Source organism: Neoarius graeffei, chromosome 6, assembly GCF_027579695.1.
Source record: "Neoarius graeffei isolate fNeoGra1 chromosome 6, fNeoGra1.pri, whole genome shotgun sequence".
NCBI lineage: Eukaryota > Metazoa > Chordata > Actinopteri > Siluriformes > Ariidae > Neoarius > Neoarius graeffei.
The window spans coordinates 78,984,734-79,006,673 of NC_083574.1; the positions used below are offsets into that span (position 1 = coordinate 78,984,734).

General features: G+C 41.5%; 1 protein-coding gene across 2 annotated transcripts in view; it reads right to left on the reverse strand.

Moving 5' to 3' along the window:
- Window positions 1-1,113: 1,113 nt before the first annotated feature.
- The window catches only part of golim4a (golgi integral membrane protein 4a), a 99,566-nt gene continuing 78,739 nt past the window's right edge, over window positions 1,114-21,940 (reverse strand). The window contains exons 9-16 of one of the 2 annotated variants that reach the window (XM_060924060.1): window positions 18,798-18,986; window positions 18,222-18,556; window positions 16,762-16,814; window positions 13,956-14,020; window positions 13,622-13,807; window positions 9,915-9,983; window positions 9,730-9,816; window positions 1,114-2,440 (exon numbers count right to left, since the gene is read on the reverse strand). In XM_060924060.1, the coding sequence (XP_060780043.1) occupies window positions 2,309-2,440; window positions 9,730-9,816; window positions 9,915-9,983; window positions 13,622-13,807; window positions 13,956-14,020; window positions 16,762-16,814; window positions 18,222-18,556; window positions 18,798-18,986 (1,116 nt within the window). In that variant the 3' untranslated portion in view covers window positions 1,114-2,308. The remainder of the gene's footprint in view (window positions 2,441-9,729; window positions 9,817-9,914; window positions 9,984-13,621; window positions 13,808-13,955; window positions 14,021-16,761; window positions 16,815-18,221; window positions 18,557-18,797; window positions 18,987-21,940) is intronic. The other variant, XM_060924062.1, reaches the window with a different exon arrangement.

Here is a 21,940-nt window from a genome sequence, read left to right on the forward strand (position 1 = left end):
AGCTTCTGGACCAAATCCTGACTGATGGCAACCCATTCTTGCATAATCAGCGCTTGGAGTTTATCACAATTTTTTTTTTTGGCCCACCCGCTTTTTGAGAATTGACCACAGGTTCTTCATGGGATTAAGATCTGGGGAGTTTCCTGGCCATAGACCCAAAATTTCAATGTTTTGTTCCCCGAGCCACTTAGTTATCACTTTTGCCTTGTGACATGGTGCTCCATCTTGCTGGAAAAAGCACTGTTCATCACCAAATTGCTCCTGGAGCGCTGGGAGAAGTTGCTCTTGGAGGATGTTTTGATACCATTCTTTATTCATGGCAGTGTTCTTTGGCAAAATTGTGAGTGAGCCAATCATTTTTCCAGATGTCCCAAACAGTCTGAAGAGGGCTTCATCAGAGAAAATAACTTTTTGCAGGACTTTTTGCAGACTGCAGAGGACTGGGGTAAAGTTATTTTCTCTGGTGAAGCCCCCTTCAGACTGTTTGGGAGATCTGGAAAAATGATTGTCCGGAGAAGAAAAGGTGAGCACTACCATGAGTCCTGTGTCATGCCAACAGTAAAGCATCCTGAGACTATTCATGTGTGGGGTTGGGTCTCGTCCAAGGGAGTGGGCTCACTCACAATTTTGCCCAAGAACACTGCCATGAATAAAGAATGGTATCAAAATATCCTCCAAAAGCAACTTCTCCCAGCACTCCAGGAATAATTTGGTGATGAACAGTGCTTTTTCCAGCATGATGGAGCACCACGTCACAAGGCAAAAGTGATAACCAAGTGGCTCGGGGAACAAAACATTGAAATTTTGGGTCTATGGCCAGGAAACTCCCCAGATCTTAATCCCATCAAGAACCTGTGGCCAATCCTCAAAAAGCGGGTAGACAAACAAAACCCCAAAAATTGTGATAAACTCCAAGCACTGATTACATAAGAATGGGTCGTCATCAGTCAGGATTTGGTCCAGAAGCTGATATCCAGCATGTCTGGGTGAATTGCAGGAGTCTTGAAAAAGAACGGTCAACACTGTAAATATTGACTCTTTGCATAAAGCTGATGTATTTGTCAATAAAAGCCTTTGAAACTTGTGAAATGCTTATAATTGTACTTCAGTATACCATAGAAACATCTGACAAAAAGATCTAAAAAACACTGATGCAGCAAACTTTGTGAAAACCAAAATGTGTGTCAGTCTTAAACTTTTGGCCACGACTGTATTTAGCAACCCTGTAAGTGGTTCACAGAACATACACAGATTAATACAACCAAACATTATATTTGAGCAAAGATCCATTTCTGCCATTCCCACACCAGTTACTAGAGGGCTCGTTAAATGATGTTAATAATGAGAAACGTTATGCTTCAGTACAACAAGAAGATAAAAATGATCGCTGACTAAAAATTACTGCAGTAAAGTTGGTTTCATATCACATTTTCACCACTCATTCACACCTCTGACAGCAACTGCATTTAAACAGAGCTGCATTCAAACGCACCTTCTGAACAGAATACACTAAAATCAGTACGTTATTTGGGATGTTAGTAAATCAGGGCCTGAGTGTTTAAACTGCAAAATTAACACAGCGTGAAGTTTAGCCACTTCATTTCTCTCAAAGACTTTTGAAGGCTTGTTCCGAACTGTGCTAATTGCACTGTAGTAAAGGTTCAGAATGAATCAAATCCAACATACATGATGATATAATAAGAAAAGCCAACAAAAATAAATGTTCAAATGTGACACAAATGCCAAATTTCAAATCTCTCAGATCCAAGTTGCTCTACGTTAGTTTGTAGTAGCTAAATTTTTTTCTTTGTATGTACTCACTCAAAAAAAATAAAAAAAAATAAAAATAAATCAACATTTTATTTATAAAGATAAAATAAAAATGTGATCATTTGCAACATCCATCTGCCAACAAAAAACATTCATGTAGTGACACTAACCATTTTCTTATAGATCGCGGTCCATTTTCAAAAACATCCAACTATATAACAAGCCGTTAAAAAGACAGAAGAGGAGTTGCATTAAATATTTTAAGCTTTAAAAATGGCACTCTGATCGTAAACATTCCGTCTACAGCGTTGTTCTAAAATCATTTCTGTTGAAACGCAGAATGATCAGGTTTCATATTAAACAGTGCTCCATTTACAAAATTAGCACAATAAAGGCACAGTGAACAGAATTCTATTTAACCAGATCAGTAGATTTGGATGTCCAGCTCGAGGGTGTCTTACCACAAAAGGAAATGATCTTCCCAGTGGAATCCCTGCTTCATACAGTTTACCCCTACGAAAGGACACAAAGAAAAGGCTCACATCTCTGCCCTGTGATTGGCCTCTTCTTCTGGCTCCTCCTCTTCCTCTTCGTAGTTCTCCTCCTCATTAGGTTCTTTGGCAGGCTGTTTATCCTCAGGCCCCGCATCCTCCTGCTCTCTAGCATCATCCTACACAAACACAGACACACAAATCTATAAGCACAAGCACAAAAACATTTGGATGTGTTGCAGTATGCAGAGCAATGACCCTAATCCATAACTACGTCATTGCTTGTTTACCGCAATGTATTACGGGCGATACCCGGGGTCAGCTCCGCTGTATTGTTTACTTTCGCCTTTGTTAAACACTGCATTGTTCTGTCTCAGCAGTTTTAACCATGCCTAAAGTGAATTGCTGTGTGCCTTACTGTGTCTCCACAACAAAGAGAACACCTAATTTGAGCTTTTACCAGCTGCCAGTCAAGAAGAGGAGAAGAAAAAAATGGATAAGTTTAATCCGCAATGAAAACCTTTGAACTGAATTGAAATGGACAAATGTTTGTGGCTCACATTTCTCTGGTGGAAAAAAGACATACTTAAACTGTGACCCAGCAGTATTTCCATGGTCTGCGGAATGGCCTTCGGTGACAGAAGATTATAACAATCGACACTGTTCATCTGAAACTAGTGATATTCCAAAAGTCTGTTAAAATAATAAATAAATAAAAGTTCTTCTGCCTTTGCCTCTCAATGTACCGAAGCACTCCACAGCCGAATGAGCCTGTCAGACCAGTAAAACTCCCAAACCATGAAGAGTTCTCTTTTGGGTATGTATAATGTTCAGTGTACCTCACTAACAGCATTTATTGAAGAAAATGCATTTATACTGAACATGACACAGCAGATCAGTGGGTTTCCAAGGTTTTATTTTTTTGTAACGTTTCCTGATAAGTTTTATTTAACTAAATCACTCATTTATAAAATGTTTTGATGCTGTTCATCTGGGCCCGGGATCACGCCGCAATCTTAGACTTAAGTCAACAGTTGATTTTTCATAATAGTTTCCCTTACTGCATCTGTAACTTTCATTGTGCTGGATCAAGATTAAGGGCCCGTTTACACGAGGACGCTGTCGGGTAAAAACGACTAAATATTTTATCAGAAGTGCCTTTCGTTTACACGAGGACGGCGTTTCCGAGGCTGAAAAACGGATAAAATTGAAAACGCCTTCCAAAGTGGATAAGTTTAAAAACGGCCCCCGTTGCATATCCGTCTAAACTACCCAATACGCGAAACTCCGCTCGGATCTGCTCACGTCGGGTACGCGTTTACGTCATACATGTGTCATATACTGCACATGCCAGCCCGGGAAGTAAGAAAGTAAGTAAAAAAGTAAGAGCATGTCTGATTACATCGATCCAACGGACCTTCAAGCTGCTCTGTGTTTTAATGCAGTAGATGTGTTTTCCTGCTCACCCGCCCAGCTGGAGCTCCTCAGTTTGGTGTCGCCAAGTTACACGCACGCGCGCACACGCCGCCTATTCAAGCCGCTCGTGAAACCATAAACCCGAGACTGAAAACAAAACTAGCAGCCGAACGGGTTTATTTTGCTGAGATGGACACTGCCTTTTCTCTTCTTCACCGAAATAAGAGTGAGTGTTACTTAATAAAGGCAGATTAAAAGAGTTTCGGTTTGCTCCTGCTCCTCCCTCGAGCACTACAGTACCTCAGCCGGACCGGTGTTCTGTAAAGTTATCCTAGCAAGTTCTCATACAGACCGTTTTATTATTCAAAACAAGTCATTACAAATTATTTGACTCGGCCAATACGCACAAAACATAAAAATCGGCAAATGCGTGAAATTCTCACCGATTTTCTATCAGCCCAGCTGATCGGTGGGACAAAACTACTGTTGAATTTTCCTACCCTCCTGGATTTCGCGCATGCGTAGTAGGCTTGGTAGGATAACTTGACAGAACAGCGGCGCAGATGTGCAGATCAGACAAGACGGAAGACGTTGCGCATGCGTGCAGACATAGCGGAGACATTTATGCGTCACCGTATAGACGCAGATTTCCTCCTTGAAAACGGTCGTGTAGACGCGGAAAAAAGTGAGAACGAAAACGGACTTTTGCGTTTTTGTTTTATACCGTCCCCGTGTAAAGTGGGCCTAAGTATAAGGCTAAGATTTCATGAGAGCAAAGCTTCTTAGAAAATGGTAAGGAATAAAGATTAAAAGAAACAAAGTTAAACTTAAGTCTAAGATTGCTTCGTGATCCAATATATGTCCTCAGAAATGAGACATTCCAGGATTTGATGATGTTGTAGACTCGGTTTAGACTTTTACCTTCTCACCAAGCCTGATTTGGATTCCGATTTTCCTGCTGTAAACCCTCGACATGTTATCCACCTCTTTAGATCACCAATTTTATTGTCTTCCACGACAGAGCACAGCAAAATTGTTCCTCTCACATTGCTCTCACGTAAAATTAATCTGACATCCGTCATATCGCTCAACTACCAACCCCGGCTATCCCCCACAATGCATTGCGGTAAACAAGTGATGACGTAGTTATGCTTGGGGGCTATTTCTGAGTCGAGCGTCATACAAGTGCAGTGGATATAAAAGCACGCCTGTTAAAATTGCAGGGTTATGTGATGTAAAAAATGAAATCAAGATAAACTATGTTAGATCATTTACATATTTAATGTGATATACAGTAGCAACCAGCAGAATTAAATTGAAAAACAAATAGAAACATTTTAGGGGAAAGTGTACACAAGCAACTAATACAGCACTCAGTATTTTTTGGTAAAAGTCTACCATCTTAATGCACCTCAATCTGGTAATTTTATTCCACTCTTCCCTGCGAAAATGCTCCTTGTGGATCAAATTGCGAGGAAATCTCCTGTGTACAGCCCTCTACAAGCTATTCCATGTTTTTGATAGAATTTAGATCTGGGCTATGACTGGGCCATTCCAAAACATCATCTGAAGCCATTCTTTTGTTGACCTGGATTTGTGTTTTGGGTCATTTTCATGCTGGAAGGTGACATTTTTCTTCATCTTCAGCTGTCTAATAGATGCCTGCAGTTTTCTGCCCAAATAGAGAGGTATTTGGAACCATCCAGGATTCCCTCCATCTTGACTAGACCCCCCCCCAGTACCAGCTGAAGAGAAGCAGTTGCATAATGTGATGCTGCCACCACCATGCTTCACTGTATGGTGTTTTCTGGGTAATAAGCCATCCTGATTTTGTGCAAAACGTCTTCTAGATTTATACCTTAGTCTCATCAGACCATAATGCAGTTTACCACATGATTTATGGTGAGTTAAGTTGACTTGGATTTTTTTTTTTTGTGAGAAAGGGCTTTTGTCTAACAATCCTACCCCTACCCTAATGAGACATTGCTGTCACATGCAGGGAGTAGCCAGTACTTGGCAAATATTTCTTCAGCTCTTTTAATATTGCTGTAGGTCTCTTCCCAGCCTCCCTGATACATTTATTTTTTCCCTTTCATCTATTTTAGAGAGATGTTCTGTTCTGGGTAATGTTAGAATATTTCCTAAGCTCAACCAAAAAAAGGACTTACAATACAGAAAATGTCCAACTTCCAAAAAGCATGTTCATTTCTACACTCAATACTTGGTTGGGACTCCTTTACCACAAACTACTGCATCAGTGTAGCATGGCATGGAGGCGATCAGCCTGTGGCACTGCTGAGGTGTTATTGAAGCCCAGGTTGCTTTGATAGCGGCCTTCAGCTTGTCTGTATTTTTGGGTTGGGTGTTTCTCATCTTCCTCTTGACAATACCCCATAGATTCTCTATGGGGTTCAGGCCAAGCAAGTTGGCTGGCCAGTCAAGCACAGTAATATCATGGTCAGAAAACCATTTGGTAGTAGTTTTGGCACTGTGGGCAGGTGCAGAGTCCTGCTGGAAAAATAAGTTAGCATCTCCATAAAGCTTGTCAGCAGATGGAAGCATGAAGTGCTCTAAAATCTCTTGATAGACAGCTGCATTGACTTTGGACTTAATAAAACACAGTGGACCAACACCAGCAGATGACATGACACCCCAAGTCATCACAGACTGCAGAAACTTCACACTGGACTTCAAACACTTTGGATTCTGTGCCTCTCTACTCTTCCTCCAGACTCTCGGACCTTGATTTCCAAATGAAATGCAAAATTTACTTTCATCTGAAAAGAGGATTTTGGACCACTGAGCAACAGTCTGGTTCTTTCTCTCCTTAGCCCAAGTAAGACGCTTCTGATGTTGTCTCTGGTTCAGGAGTGGCTTGATATTAGGAATGCGATAGTTGTAGCCCCTTTCCTGAAGACGTTTGTGCATGGTGGCTCTTGATGCACTAACATCAGTCTTAGTCCACTCCTTGTGAAGCTCTCCCAGGTTATTGAATTGACTTTTCTTGACAATCCTCAAGCCTGCAATCATCCCTGTTGCTTGTGCACCTTTTCCAGCCAACCTTTTCAGCAATGACCTTCTGTGGTTTAACCTCCTTGTGGAGGGTGTCTATGGTCATCTTCTGGACAACTGTCAAGTCAGTAGTTTTCCCCATGATTGTGGTTGCATGTACTGGACTAGACTGAGAGATACACAGCATTTACAGTGCTTTACTCAAATGCAAAATGAAATGCTCTAATATTTTGAGATTTTTTTTTTTTGCACTGTAGGCCATAATTATCAACATTAAAATAGAAAAATTCTTGAAACATTTTAGTTTACATCTAAAAGAGTCTAGAGTATATAAAATGTTTACTTTCTTAAATAACCCAAGGAAAATATTGAAATTTCACGATATTCTAATTGTTTGAGATGCACTAGTGTGCGTGCGTGTGTGTGTGTATTTTATTTTATTTTTTTACTTGGGGTACATTTCACGTCCCTGAGATAAATCTTTTGTTATTTTCCACAAAATAAATTTTTATTGAATCAGTTTTGAATAATGCAAATTATGACAAGCTTTCACCAATAGCAATGCTTGATGTACATTTTAGACACAATTCACCCATAAAACATTAATTAAAATGACTCCCAGCCCCCACGTTACTGGCTGTCTTCGACTGCTGATTCATACATTCAAAATGAATAAACAAAATGATTCAGTCCAACAGTCTGTTTTTTGGGGCTTATTCTATTAACTGTTATAAAATCAATTGCTAAAGAAAGTCTATTTTCTGTATTATGTGAAATTTCAGTAATAATTTTTTTTAAACCCGTCCTAATGGTCTTGTCAACTCTGTTAACTCCATTATAAAACCACATAAAATCCACAAAGAAAAATACCCATGACACCTGCACTGAGAGAGGTCACTTCCTCTAGCGAGAAACTTCAAAAAGGCAGTGAGGTACGTTATGTTTCTTCTCTCTCATTAATTTGAACAAAATGTTGATACACCAACAGTAGATTAATTATTTGTCAAATCTGTTTGTGATACTGGAGTGAATCTCTCACTCATTTTTTAAAACAATAATGTGATTAAAATCCATAAAATTCTGTTTTTATACATGCCATGTGGCAGCTAGTTTGAGGTTAGCATGTGAAGTTAAGACACAAAATGGTGGAAAATGTCAACTCATCATCAACTCTGTTAATAGATTGCCCAGTTTAACAATAACAGAGTTGATGACGACTAACAGTCAACAATTGAAATGCACCCGCAATTATAGAATGGGCCTATATATATATATATATATATATATATATATATATATATATATATATATATACATATACACACACACACACACACACACACACACACACACACTGGCATGCAAAAGTTTGGGCACCCTTACTGAAAATGTCTGTTACTGTGAATAGTTGTGAATAGTTAAGTGAGCAGAAGATGAACTGATCACCAAAAGGCATAAAGGTAAAGACGACACATTTCTTTTCAGTGTTTTCTGCAAGATTTGTGTATTATTTTTGTTTTGTACAATTGGACAGTGAAAAAAAGAAAAGGGACACCATCCGAAAGTTTGGGCACCCCAATACATTTGGGTTCTCGGGTAACTTTTACCAAGGTTCCAGACCTTAATTAGCTTATTGAGCTGTGGCTTGTTCAAATTCTTCGTTAGGAAAGGTCAGATGATGCAGATTTCAAAATTCTCTGACGCCTCAAACTTGTCCCTAAAATCAACATCCATGGGCTCCTCTAAGCAACTCCGTCGCATTCTGAATAATAAAATAATTGATGCTCACAAAGCAGGAGAAGGCTACAAGAACGTAGCAAAGTGTTTTCAGGTAGCTGTTTCCTCAGACTGTAATGTTATTAAGAAATGGCAGTTAACAGAAACAGTCGAGATCAAGGTGAGGTCTGGAAGATGAAGAAAACTTTCTGAAAGAACTACTCGTTGGATTGCTAGAAAGGCAAATAAAAACCCCTGTTTGACTGCAAAAGACCTTCAGAAAGATTTAGCAGACCCTGGAGTGGTGGTGCACTGTTCTACTATGCAGCGACACCTGAACAAATATGACCTTCATGGAAGAGTCATCAGAAGAAAACCTTTCCTGCGTCCTAGCCACAAAATTCAGCGTCTGAAGTTTGCAAATAAACATCTAAATAAGCCTGATGCATTTTGGAAACAAGTCCTGTGGATTGATGAAATCAAAATAGAACTTTTTGGCCACAATGTGCAAAGGTATGTTTGGAGAAAAAAGGGTGGTAAATTCCAGGAAAAGAACACCTCTCCAACTCTGAACCATGGGTGTGGATCGATCATGCTTTGGGGTTGTGTTGCAGCCAGTGGCACAGGACACATTTCATTGGTCGAGGGAAGCATGGATTCGAATAAATACCAGCAAATTCTGGAAGCAAACATCACACCATCTGTAAAAAAGTTGAAGTTAAAAAGAGGATGGGTCCTACAATAAGACGATGATCCAAAACACACCTCAAAATCTACAATGGAATACCTCAAGAGGCACAAGCTGAAGGTTTTGCCCTGACCCTCACAGTCCCCTGACCTAAACATCATTGAATATCTGTGGATAGCTCTCAAAAGAGCAGTGCATGCAAGACACCCCAAGAAACTTGTAGAACTGGAAGCCTTTTGCAAGGACGAATGTGCGAAAATCCCCCAGGTAAGAACTGAAAGATTTTTAGCTGGCTACAAAAAGTGTTTACAAGCTGTGATACTTGCCAAAGGGGGTGTTACTAGGTACTAAACATGCAGGGTGCCCAAACTTTTGCTTCAGGCCCTTTTCCTTTTTTGTCATTTAGAAAATGTAAAAGATGAAAATAAAAAATTGTTTTTGCTTAAAATATTAAGTGAATGAGTCATCTTTAACTTTATGCAGTAACAGCAATTTTGACCAGGGGTGCCCAAACTTTTGCATACCACTGTATACACACACACATATATATATATATATATATATATATATATATATATATATATATATATATATACGTGAATCAAAGTATATGAATAAAAGGATGAAAGAACGCACGTGTTCTCCATTCTCTTCATTGTAAGGATCTGCCTCCTCTCCTCCTCTCTCTTCCTGTTTCTGCTCCACAGCTAAATCTTCCTGAGCCTGAGAGGAAAGACACAAATGCAAAAATAGGTCACTTATAAGGTGAGCGATTTGAGTGAGCAGGTGAGTGAGTTGAGCAAGTGAGTTGAGTGAGACACCTCATCATCTCCCTCTTCCTGATACTGCTCCTCCATATTGTCTTCCTGCTGGTCTGGGTTTCCTGCCATCTACACAAACACACAACACAGTTTAGTCTTTTTTGTTCACCCTGCAAATATTAACTCATCCCCATTTATAGATAACTATATGTAACTAGATTTACTGCAGTTGTATGCCTCTACAAACCAATTTCAATTTTCCTCTAGGTGTTCATGATATATCGTGTTTACAAGTCCATGTCACAATGACCTTGGACCACCAAAATCTAAAATCAGTTCATCTTTGAATCCAGCTGAACGTTTCTACCAAATTTGAAGAAATTCCCCTAAGGCGTTCTTGAGATATCGCATACACACAGACACTGTCACTGGCGTGGAAGCATAACAAAATACCTCACTGTGGCAGCAGGGGCATAGCCAAGTGTAGGTTTGTGAATGGAAGGTGGGGCCAGGGCAAAGTCAGTACACCTGTTGTTGATTAATGTGTCTGTGTGTGTTTTGCAGTGAGGCTGGAAGGTAGAAAAGAAAGGAGAGAGAGCGAAGAGAGAGGATCTCTCCTGACCAGAGCACATCTGTATGCGTGTGTCTCAGAGTGAGACCGTGAAACAATAAAAAGTGCTGAAAAGCAAAAGTCAAGAAAACGCAAAATAAATCTGTGTTCACCTCATTTCCCACCTGCCATGCTTCTGTATTCCACCCACGTCAGGGACAAACTACAGTGGTGCCGAAAGCCAGGATACTGAAGCGGACCACCCATGGAGTCCTCCCCGCTCAACGACCTTATCCATGCCTTCGCTGCAGCCCAACAGAGCCAGCACCAAGCGCTGATCACCCTCCGAAAGGAACAGGAACAATGCCTTGCTGCTGGCCCAGCAGGAAGATTGCCAGGCGTTCTGGCACCTGCTCACATCATGCTCACCCACCACTGCGGACCCACCCCACATCATGCTCACCAAGATGGGGCCAATCCAGAAGCTTTCATCGTGATCTTTGAGCAAGCGGCCGAAGTGTGGGGGTGGCCGATCGAGCAGTGTGCAGTGTGTCTTCTACCACTGCTAACTGGAGAGGGGCAGCTCGCCGCACAACAGCTCCCTACCAACAGTTGGCTTGTCTACGCCAACTTGAAGCGAGCCATCCTGCAGCGTGCCAGCCATTCCCCAGAACAACACTGCCAGTGCTCCCACATGTTGACATTAGAGGAAGCCGGTTGGCCGTTCGCATTTGGCCAACAGCTCCAGGATGCCTGCCGGCGGTGGCTGAGGACCGCAACGCCGAGGGAATCGATCATCAACCTGGTGACATGGGAGCAGTTCATTGCGTGGCTTCTGGAAGGAACAGCGGAGTGGGTCCAGCGCCACCATCCAGCATTGCTGGATCAAGCCATAGAGTTGGCGGAGGATCATTTGGCGGCGGTTCCTGCAGCAGGCAGACATTCTGCCTCTTCTTTTTCTCTCTCTCTTTCCTCCCCCCAGCAACCACACCCATGGTGTCCCCCTCCCTTCTTCCCCTTCTGTGTCTGTGCCTTCTCCCCCCACTCCCAGGCGAGTGACTCCCATATCACCAGTGCAGAGGTAAAGCTTAGGCCAGTATGCTAGTGCTGCAGGGAACCTGGGCAGCTCCAGGGCCTGTGCTCTGCAATGGAGGTGGGAGCTGTGGTCTGGATCCCCAACACGCCAGAGACCGCCTTCCATCTGGTATCCGGTATGCTCCGGCCCGTGAGTATTCAAGGGGATACGCATCACACGTTGGTGGATTGTGGCTGTAATCCGACCTCAATCCACCAAAGCCTGGTGTAAGGTGAGGCACTGGGGAGAGCACAAATGGTGAAGGTTTTGTTTGTGCACGGGGATGTTCACGAATATCCACTAGTGTCCATCCACATTCTATTTCAGGGAGAAACTCAAAGTGTAAAGGGGACAGTTAACCCACGTCTCACCCACCCACTGATTCTGGGAACTGATTGGCCGGGGTTTAGAGGTTTAATAGAACATGTAGTTGTAGGCAGGTCCTGCAGTAACACATCACAGAGGGATCCCAGTGTAGCATTGACTGGGGAAACTGTCTCGGAGCCATCTACGTCAGCACCACGTCAGGGCGATACGAGGAGGGGGGAGCAACTTGCCCCTCCTCCCTGTCTCAGGGATTCCCTCAAGAATTTCCCATTAGAGCAGATGTGAGATGAGGACTCTGCGTCATGCATTTGACCAAATGAGAGTAATCAATGGTCAACCCCTCCAGCCAAATGTGACACCCTCCTTCCTGTACTTCTCAAATATTAAGGATAGGCTGTATCAAGTGATGCAGGGCACTCAAACTGGCAAACAGATAATCCAGTTATTAATTCCAAAGAGCCTTACGGAACTCGTGTTCCACATGGCTCACTTTAATCCGATGGTCGGACATTTAGGTCAGGATAAGACACTAGCCCAAATAATGGCCCGGTTCTATTGGCCAGGGATTCATGGGGATGTCCATTGGTGGTGTGCAGCGTGTCGCAAATGCTAATAAATCCAGCAGCCACCCCAAAAGTGCCTTTGTGCCCTCTCCCTCTAATTGAGACCCCCTTCAAAAGAATTGGCGTGGATCTTGTCGGGCCATTAAATCGATTAGGGACATCCAATGCTGTACATCAGTCGTAAGCTCTCGATGCGTGAAAGTACAGCACCATTGAGAAGGAGTGCCTGGCCATCAAAGTGGGCGGTCCTCACCCTCTGGGGCTACCTGCTGGGGTGCCCCGTCACTCTCTGTTTGGACCATGTGCCCCTCCAGAGGCTCCACCGCATGAAGGATGCCAATGCGCAGATCACCTGTTGGTATTTCACCCTCCAGCCATTTAAATTCAAGGTGGTCCACAGGCTGGGGGCACAGATGGTGGTGGCGGACTTCCTGTCCCGTTGTGGGGGGGGTCGGCTGCAGGCCAGTTGGCTCCCCGGCCTGACTCGGGCGATGGGGGTATGTGGCAGCGGGGGCATGGCCAAGTGTCGGTTTGTGAATGGAGGGTGGGGCCAGGGCAAAGTCAATACACCTGTTGTCGATTAATGTTGTGTCTGTGTGTTTTGCAGTGAGGATGGAAGGTAGAAAAGGAGGGAGAGAGCGAAGAGAGAGGACCTCTCCCGACCAAAGCACGTCTGTGTGTTGTGTGCATATGAGTGAGACTGTGAAACAACAAAAAGTGTTGAAAAGCAAAAGTCAAGAAAACGCAAAACAAAGTGTGTGTTCACCTTGCCATACTTCAGTATTCCACCCACATCAGGGACACACTACACTCACTTTAAAACATGAGGTCTTAAACATTCAAATTAAGTCAGAATCAGTAAGACAACACACTAAATCTGAGCTTGTTTACATTTCCAAATGGTTTTAAAAAGATAAATTTACTAAACAATACTTAAGATATATTTAAGTATTGTTTTAATCTAATAATTCCATTGAAATAGAACAATAAACCAACAATTTTCTCCACAAACTGAGAACAAATATAGTAATTTAGTAGCTTAAAATGGGGTCATCTGTAAACTTCAGTTCACTCACCCCAGTAAACAGGCTAACCAACCGACTCACCTAATACTAACCCACGACTAAACGCAAATTAGCATTTGGTAGAGGTTCAAATGAAAACAGTTTCAACCCAGTTGGTGGGCAGGTGTGATTGTTAGAAAGAACATGCTGGCTCAAAAAAAATGAATCCCCCCCCCCATTGGACTCACCACCAGGTGTTCATCAGCAGGACCTTGCTGCTGATTCTGTTTAATTAAATGTGTATCAGCATGTCCAGGAGGTACTGGCTCTTCTTCCTCCTCTTCCTCATGGACCTGCTGCTCAGCTTCCTCAAACTCATCCTCTCCTTGATTGTTGGGATCATCTGCTGGATCTATGTCTTCCTCAATGTTTTGCTAAGTGCAGTTGGAAATCACAGCCATCACGTGCATGAGAACAGACTACACTAGACCCGTTTATGCATTCTGCTTTAAAGCAATTTACAGTTATGTGCACAGACATTCATTTGTATTAATAGTTTAGGTGTGTGATAGATAGCCCTACCTCTTCATCATGCACATGCTCATCTTCCTGTGGCCCTTGCACTTCTTCATTGTGGACATGATTCTCTTTAAAAAGAAAGAAAAGATCATTCTCATCACACTGGCAGCCATTCAAGATATTGTAGACGTACTTTTACAGTCAGTCTTAATAAAAAGCACAGAGATGTCCACAAGCACCGGCGACCGGCGGTTTTCTCCGCCTACAGACATCTACTCGATCCCAGAAAGAAAAAAAAAATATTGTCTTTCAACTTTCAAGCGATTTATATCGTCTCTGCTGCCCATAATTTGCAAATCCAAGTATTTCACCACAAAATTGTCTTCAATTTGGGTCAAGCATGACTGGAAGCAACGCTATATTTGTTGATTGATTCTTGCGCTCTGATTGGCTGAGCTGGACCATGTGACCATACCGTAGTGTATATAGTTATGTTACACCATGTAGTTATGTTACAGAGCTAGGCAGCATACTACAGAGGACAACTGAGAAAGCCAAGCGCACACACACATCTGGAGGGAAATTTCATACATACCGTATTTTCTGGACTATAAGCCGCTACTTTTTTCCTAGGTTTTGAACCATGCGGCTTATACAAAGGTGCGGCTATTCTGTGGATTTTTCTTCCACCGCTAGGGGCGCTCTAACCGGAAGTAGAATCAAAAATAAGATAGACGAAAAATCAATGCAAAGAAGAATTAGCAGATCTTCAGCAGATAGAACACGCACGACAAATTACTAACTGGTAATTATTTTCAAATCCAGCGAAGATGATTAAAGTGACTTGTGGTTTCAAACACAGGAGAAATGAAGGTAAATAAATACCGGTTATTTTCTCTTGGTTCTGTTCCGTTTTAATCAGCAAAGTTGCTGCCGTGTTAAAAGGCACTGTTCGGAAAGAATCTGTTCAGGTACATACATGTACATTTACAGTACAAAATCGTTCTGTACATGCAGTAAATATCTAATTTTTCAACATAGATATCTGCGGCTTATAGCCCGGTGCGGCTTGTATATCTTTTTTTTTAATTTTTTTTAAAAAATAGAGCGGATGCGGCTTATATACAGGTGCGCTCTATAGTCCAGAAAATACGGTATTTTGCAAGTATTTTACAGGGAAATGGTTAGTAATTTATTAGCTGAGAATGCACCAGAAGGCATGTAAATTTCTACATTTTCTGGGGAGCATGAACACCAATCCCCCCAAAATATTAGCGCACCTTTGCTGTTCCAGAGGCGCCTGCTACTTGTTTTTAGCCAGCTACTTCAGATTTTCTGGGGAACCCGTAAATTTTTCAGTTCCAGTACTCAGTGATCTGTGCATTTCTGCCTGAGAGTTGATTGTCTGCAGACTACAGAAAACACTTAACCTCCCAAGAATTCTGAGAATACTCGTAACTTATTTTAATTTATATTTATTAATATTCATTCCATGTCTACGTTTGAGGAATGGGTGCTACTAAGAAATGCTGAAAACTGTATCTGAGACCATGTACTATATAACAAAAAAAAGGAAACAAAAACACATCAACCCCTTTTTCTTTTCAAGAATATCTTTTCCATTAAATCTTTTACTTTGTGAGTATGTACTATGCTGTAGTTTAAGAAGAAAGATATTGTGACTGTGAGGAAAGGTGGTGCACTGAAAAATCAAATAAATAAATATTGTTCTTAGCCAAAGAAAATGCCTCTTAGCCAAAAACAGATAAAGTTGCAGCAGCAAAGGTAGCAACATAATGTGTTCACAACAGTAGCGAACTACACAGCTAAAGGGCTTTCAGTGCAGTCATATCCCCTGCACAGACAAAAGGTGGTTGCTGTAATACAATTTAATGGGAGTCCAAATCAAGGGGGGGTGAAAAATATGTCCTACATTTTTTGTGACTCACAGCTGGACACAAAGAATTAGAACCACTGGAGTAAGGATGAAATGAATGGGTAGAGTGTAAGAGACATAAGAGAAGCAATTTAATCTGTATTTTGCACAGGTCAACAGTAAGGTCAATGACCGATATATTGCGACACCATAACAACCCTGCTAGGAAACATAGCCTGCTGTGATCATTCTATAAGTAGGTAGGTTTGTAGCTGTGGAGTTAAACAGTTTGGATTGTCCCTGCATTAAGGTTAGTCATTTGAGAGGCTTTAGCAGGCTCAAAGAGATGCCTCCCATTAAACATGCAAATTAGAATATTAGGTCACTCCCCGGGCGGCACGGTGGTGTAGTGGTTAGCACTGTCGCGTCACAGCAAGAAGGTCTGGGTTCGAGCCCCGTGGCCGGCGAGGGCCTTTCTGTGCGGAGTTTGCATGTTCTCCCCGTGTCCGCGTGGGTTTCCTCCGGGTGCTCCGGTTTCCCCCACAGTCCAAAGACATGCAGGTTAGGTTAACTGGTGACTCTAAATTGACCGTAGGTGTGAATGTGAGTGTGAATGGTTGTCTGTGTCTATGTGTCAGCCCTGTGATGACCTGGCGACTTGTCCAGGGTGTACCCCGCCTTTCGCCCGTAGTCAGCTGGGATAGTCTCCAGCTTGCCTGTGACCCTGTAGAAGGATAAAGCGGCTAGAGATAATGAGATGAGAGGTCACTCCCCAAACAGTCCTCAAATATCATCAGTGAGTTTAGTTTGATGTTTGCAGCGTATATTGTTATCTGAGACCCCCCACACACACACTTGAACTTTGCGGGATGTTAGATGTTATATAAACCTTTTAATATGAAAGAACTAAACAATTGCTTAGTCTGTTTCAGTAAGAGAAATGTGCATTCACCGTGTACAATAATATAAGCATCGCTTTTAACAATCACTTACCTTCAGCATGGTGGCCAATGCCAGGCTCCAAATTTACATAATGGGATTTTTTCCTGAACAAGACAAAAATAATATGATCATTAGAGATTTATTTAGCTCTGGGGATCAAAACACTACAAGATAAATCCTGTATCATTTATGCGCAGGTAAGGAGGCATTTCTGGGCTTTTTGTACTCAGCTTTGCGATGGTTGCGAGGACACTACAATTTTAGTATCGGATGTAAACGAACCACAGCCGCTCGATTCTCAAGCCGCCCTGCTCTTCTCTTCCAGGTAAATCATGCAGGCATCACAGACAATTTACCCACAAACATATTGTGTGCGCACGCACGCGCAGGTTAAACGCAAAGGAGTAATGTGACAAAAATAAAGGCTTGTTTTTCTTAATTTACCCAGAAATGTATTTATTCCACTTGAAAGGTGTACTGCAAACCATCTACTGGATTTGGGACACTATGACATCCTGAACTATTTAGTATTTGGCTTCAAACTTGAAAAAAATTCACGGCCCACTAGATAGCGCTTCTGGGCCGCGGCCCAGTGGTTGAGACACGCTGTCTTATCCCATGCTTGTCTTAGTGCTCAGTGCTCACAGAAATGACGTGCTCTCACTCATGTGTGACAGTTTCTCTGTGTCAGGGTTCCCACTCTAAGTCAAATGTCAAGTTCCCTGACTAAAAAGCTGAATTTCCATGACGTAAAATTAATAGAAAAATAGGCAGCCTTTATGCTGAGGAGACAAAAACCAGCCACGGTATTTTAAACCCATCAATTTGCAAGCTTTATTTACTAATTCACAGATGTTTCCGGGACAAAAATTAATTTTCACTGCTTAAACCTAATGAAATACTGCATTGAAAATACTGCCATTTTGCCAAAATGTTCACGAAAATTTAAACACGCTACAAACAAAATTCCCTGATATTCCATGACTTCAAATCCTCTGACTTTCCACGTCTGGAATAGACTTTTTAAAAATCCATGATATTCCAAAAATTCCATGAGCCGTGGGAACCCTGCCATATGCTTGCTTCACTGCTCCGTGCTCACAAATAGCCATGTGTGCACACAAGTCACAATTCACAGCAACTTGCATTAATTTGTATTGCTATGCTCGCTGCTACTGCTCTGTGCCCTTCGGTCAAATGTTTTAGCACTCTCTATTAAAGATACACTTACTAAAGATATAAGTTACTTGTGTTATAAGATGCTGTGATCACTCCTCTTGATATTTTCACAAAGAACAGTTTTGGCAATCAGTCTGCTTTGATTGCCATTATTAATCAAGTATATCCAAATCACTGTCACTTTACGCCATCGATTCATTTGTCCAACAATAACCCTGATGTTTACTTCACATCGCATCATGGTGGCATCACATACTATCGAATGTTATTCTTATTCTTGAGTAAGTTTTTGTATCGGTGTATCCCTAGTATGGATGTGTACTGTGCAGAACCTGAGTTGCTCCTCCCGGAGCTGTTGTTCATGTTGTTCTCTCTGCCTTCTCTCCTCCTTCGCATGTTCCATCCGTTCTCTCGCCTCCCTCTCCAGCCGTTCTCTCTCCTTCCTTTCCCTTTCCAGCCGTTCTTTCTCCTCCCTCTCTCTCTCCACTCGTTCTCTTTCCTCCCTCTCTCTCTCCACTCGTTCTCTTTCCTCCCTCTCTCTCTGCAGTTCTTCCTGTCTCTGAAGCAGCTGCCGCTGTTCTTCCTCCAGCTGAGCAGCTAAACGCCGCTGCTGTTCCTGCTGTTGCTCGTAGGCAGATTTGATGTGATTTCCCTGAGTAGCACTCACCTGGAAACACACAGAGACATGATCGTCATTACAATATTCATGTCCACCCCATTGTCCCACTGGCCAGACGATGAGTTTATATTTTAGAGACAGTAACATTATTGCAAAAAGTGATTAAAGAACCCTAATGGAAAGAGAGAGTCCTGAAAGCCAATTCCCTGCTCAGGACTTGTCCTGATGGCAGGTGGAAGTGGAAATAACAAATGGACAGATAACGAGACAGAAACTAAAATTAGCTGACCGGCTGTGCAACGTGACTCTCCCTCTCTAATGCATTTTCATCAGGCAGGTTTTGTTCTGGTTCTTGCTCTTCTGTTTCTTCAGGGTGAAGCTGATCACGCTGTTCTGTTGTTTGAAGCCGATCAATGCCTTGATGGCTTCTCTTTTCTTCATGTGTTCCTTCCACCCTTCTCTCATCTCGTTTGTGCCCCTGCTCGCCCATGATAAGGAAAATGGAACATTTCGAAATACGCAGAGCATTTATGGACAGAGACACCAATTCTGAATGTAAAGCAAGTATGAATGTAAATATGATTATGGCCAGATATGGAAAATTTACATACATACACACACACATTCATATATAATATTACACACACATACATACAGTGGCATGCAAAAGTTTGGGCACCCTTACTGAAAATGTCTGTTACTGTGAATAGTTAAGTGAGCAGAAGATGAACTGATCACCAAAAGGCATAAGGGTAAAGATGGCACATTTCTTTAATATTTTCCACAAGATTACATTTTTATTTCCATCATTTACAGGCATAAAATACCAAAAAATGTAAAGGACCTGAAGCAAAAGTTTGGGCACCTGACATGGTCAGTACTTAGTAACACCCCCTTTGGCAAGTATCACAGCTTGTAAACACTTTTTGTAGCCAGCTAATAATCTTTCAGTTCTTACCTAGGGGATTTTCACACATTCGTCCTTGCAAAAGGCTTCCAGTTCTACAAGTTTCTTTGGCTGTCTTGCATGCACTGCTCTTTTGAGATCTATCCACAGATTTTCAATGGTGTTTAGGTCAGGGGACTGTGAGGACCAGGGCAAAACCTTCAGCTTGTGCCTCTTGAGGTATTCCATTGTAGATTTTGAGGTGTGTTTTGGATCATCGTCTTATTGTAGGACCCATCCTCTTTTTAACTTCAACTTTTTTACAGATGGTGTGATGTTTGCTTCCAGAGTTTGCTGGTATTTATTTGAATTCATGCTTCCCTCGACCAATGAAATGTGCCCTGTGCCACTGACTGCAACACAACCCCAAAGCATGATCGATCCACACCCATGCTTCAGAGTTGGAGAGGTGTTCTTTTCCTGGAATTTGCCACCCTTTTTTCTCCAAACATACCTTTGCACATTGTGGCCAAAAAGTTCTATTTTGATTTCATCAGTCCACAGGACTTGTTTTCAAAATGCATCAGGCTTGCTTAGATGTTCATTTGCAAACTTCAGACGCTGAATTTTGTGGTGAGGACACAGGAAAGGTTTCCTTCTGATGACTCTCCCACGAAGGTCATATTTGTTCAGGTGTCGCTGCATAGTAGAACAGTGCACCACCACTCCAGGGTCTGCTAAATCTTTCTGAAGGTATTTTGCAGTCAAACAAGGGTTTTATTTGCCTTTCTAGCAATCCAACGAGCAGTTCTTCCAGAAAGTTTTCTTCGTCTTCCAGACTTCACCTTGATCTCCACAGTTTCTGTTAACTGCCATTTCTTAATAACATTACAATCTGAGGAAACAGCTACCTGAAAGCACTTTGCTACGTTATCGTAGCCTTCTCCTACTTTGTGAGCATCAATTATTTTATTATTCAGAATGCGACGGAGTTGCTTAGAGGAGCCCATGGCTGTTGATTTTAGGGACAAGTTTGAGGAGTCAGAGAATTTATACAGCTTTGAAATCTGCATCATCTGACCTTTCCTAACAAAGAATTTGAACAAGCCACAGCTCAATAAGCTAATTAAGGTCTGGAACCTTGGTAAAAGCTACCTGAGAACTCAAATGTATTGGGGTGCCCAAACTTTTGCATGGCGTTCCTTTTCTTTTTTCACTCTCCAATTGTACAGAACAAAAATAATACAAAAATCTTGCAGAAAACGCTGAAAAGAAATGTGTCGTCTTTACCTTTATGCCTTTTGGTGATCAGTTCATCTTCTGCTCACTGAACTATTCACAGTAACAGACATTTTCAGGAAGGGTGCCCAAACTTTTGCATGCCACTGTATATGTGTGTGTGTGTGTGTGTGTGTGTGTGTGTGTGTATATATATATATATATATATATATATATATATATATATATATATATAAATAAAAGACAGGAGTGTTTCACTGGGAAATATGCCACTTGTATTTTTCATACTAACTACATCTGGGACATTGAGTGACCTTTTCCAATATCTTCACCCGTGAGGATATCGATGAATTGTTTTGATTAACTTGCGTAGCTTTTGCTTGTGAATGTGTCTCGATAATAAAAAGAAAATTACACGTTGGCTTGAAGATATGAAGTTTATCTTCTCGTGCTAAAAACCCCCGTATTTTTCATACAAAATACATCCCAAACCGGAGTAACGCATTTTCCAATATCTTCAGTCATGGGAATATTGATGAGGTCACTCCCAGCGTTTTCCCATTGACAAGACGCACGTTGTCAAAATGGTGAACTGGTTCAAAATTAAAATTCTTTTTGATTTACTTACTTTTTTGTTTGTTTTTTGTGGATGTGTGTATATAATAAGATTATTACATGGTGGCATGAAGATATGAAGTTTATTCTCTCGTGTTGAAAAATATATTTCACTCGTTCGCTTACTTGTGAAATATGTTCACACACTAATATTATATATATATATATATATATATATATATATATATATATATATATATAAAAACACACACACAGTGGATATAAAAAGTTTACACACCCGATTAAAACGATATTTTTTTTTACATCGGAAAAACCTAAGACCACGATAAATAATTTCAAAACTTTTCCCACCTTTAATGAGACCTATAACCTGTACAATTCAATTGAAAAACAAACAAATCTGTTCAGGGGAAAAACATGAAAAAAACAAAACATACAATAAGCTGGTTGCACAAGTGTGCACACCCTTAAACTAATACTTTGTTGAAGCACCTTTTGATTTAATTACAGCACTAAGTCTTTTTGGGTTCACACCCGCCATCAATTAAAATGCCTCTGATTAACCCCAAATAAAGTCCAGACATTTACTCAGTTGCATCCTCCAGCAAAAGCCAGGGTTCCCAGAGAGCTTACAAAGCATCAAAGGGATCTCATTGTTGAAAGGTATCAGTCAGGAGAAGGGGACAAAAACATTTCCACGGCATTAGATATACCATGGAGCACAGTGAAGA